The 1590-nt window shown below is 43.9% G+C and overlaps 1 protein-coding gene across 1 annotated transcript; it reads right to left on the bottom strand.

Moving 5' to 3' along the window:
- Positions 1-359: 359 nt before the first annotated feature.
- On the bottom strand, positions 360-1537 carry SARC_03513 (hypothetical protein). Its single transcript, XM_014302692.1, has one exon. It carries the CDS (start codon positions 1069-1071, stop codon positions 853-855), a length of 219 nt encoding a protein of 72 aa, XP_014158167.1. The 5' UTR covers positions 1072-1537; the 3' UTR covers positions 360-852.
- Positions 1538-1590: the final 53 nt, after the last annotated feature.

A 1590-nucleotide genomic window follows, 5' to 3' on the forward strand; every position in this document is an offset into this window, starting at 1 on the left:
TTGCTAGGTGGTAGCTGTAACTGTAGGTATCTGCTCTGCTTTTGACATGTTTCACTCAAAGGTAAGTCAATATATGTATTGTATGATATATAGATATAGATAAATAAAACGGATCGTGCCGACCCTGAATTTGATATCACTGCATAGCGTGGATTGATAGGTGTAGCCGTAGCTGCATTGTTGCTCTGTGCAATTGGAGGAGCGGGGGTGCCTAATGCAAGGCGTAAACAGTGAAAGTATTGCGCCCGAGTCGATGTACAAATTTGATGAGGCCATCGTGAGAAAAGGGTAGAACAGCAAGTCTGTTTTGTGCATGTGCCAACTACCAACTCTACTGGCTCGACACAAAGCAAAAAAATTATATACTAGCAATGCATATGTTTATTTCCCTACTGTTCATCATACTACATGTACTATACAACGCAGATCTCATAGGGTTACACTTCAATCTACACCTCGACAGTGGACTCTACTGAGTCATTTTATGCATGCTGTTCGATAGGTCGTGATGTGGTGAATACTGTGTCGACTATGTTTTCCACCGTTCCTCATAAACAGATCTAGCCAGATTCACCCTAGATTTCGGGTTTACTCCATCCTGTTGTGTTCACTTCCTGGAATCAGCTAACATTCATCCCCCATTCTACTTCTTCGTCGGCTTCGGTGGCGGACAATACTAAGTCCTGGCGAGTCTGCTTCTATGCTACACATTGGTATCCAAGTCTCCAGCAGTTCATCCGCAATTGAGACCGACAATGATACTATCGAGTGAATCTCACAAACTCAGCTTATTCTCCCATTCCATGCCAAAATATTAATTTCGCCTCAGATGCGAGATACCAGCCAGTTCATTTATAGTTCCTTCTTCGTCTCGGGAGCGGACTCTACTAAGTCCTGACGCGCATGCTTTTTAGTGGGCCAGAGCGTGTCAAACGCCGTGTCTACTATCTTCTCCACCGGTTCATCGCAGATCATTGGCAAAAACGGAATCAGTGCCAATCCTGCAGCCGTTGGTCCGAACCTCTGGAAGGGCTGCAGTGACTTCACACTCGCAAATGCTTTTGTAGCCATATTCACTGCACAGAAAAGGAGTGATACACAATATGTATGTTAATCGCAGAAGAGCATCCATGGATAGAATGCGACTATGTGTATATTAAGTTGAAGACGTAATCGGTGCCCTCTCCCAAGTACAACTCCACATAACAAGCGTGAGACACACTATCTATGCATGAATTTCCGTGGCTTCATAGTGGAAAACGCTTCAGTCGACAGAACACGTAAACATAGACACAGACGCAGACACACACACATATACATAGAAATTAACACCAGAGGAATGCAATATTACGTGGGATGAAATAGGTACGAGTTTCAGTTTTGGATTATAGGCGGGATCGGTGTGAACACCGCAAGAGTTCAGTCGTGACTCTGGTAGGGCCGCAGCTTCCTCATGTCGTTAAAACATTTGCAGCCCATCTCCATGTACGAATTAGACCAATATATACCAATAACAATATTGTATACCAATCCTGCTGTTAGTGGACAAAGTAACTTTAGGATTTTAGGTGAACCTTAGTACAGCCCTCG

Source organism: Sphaeroforma arctica (genome assembly GCF_001186125.1).
Source record: "Sphaeroforma arctica JP610 unplaced genomic scaffold supercont1.180, whole genome shotgun sequence".
Classification (NCBI taxonomy): Eukaryota; class Ichthyosporea; order Ichthyophonida; genus Sphaeroforma; species Sphaeroforma arctica.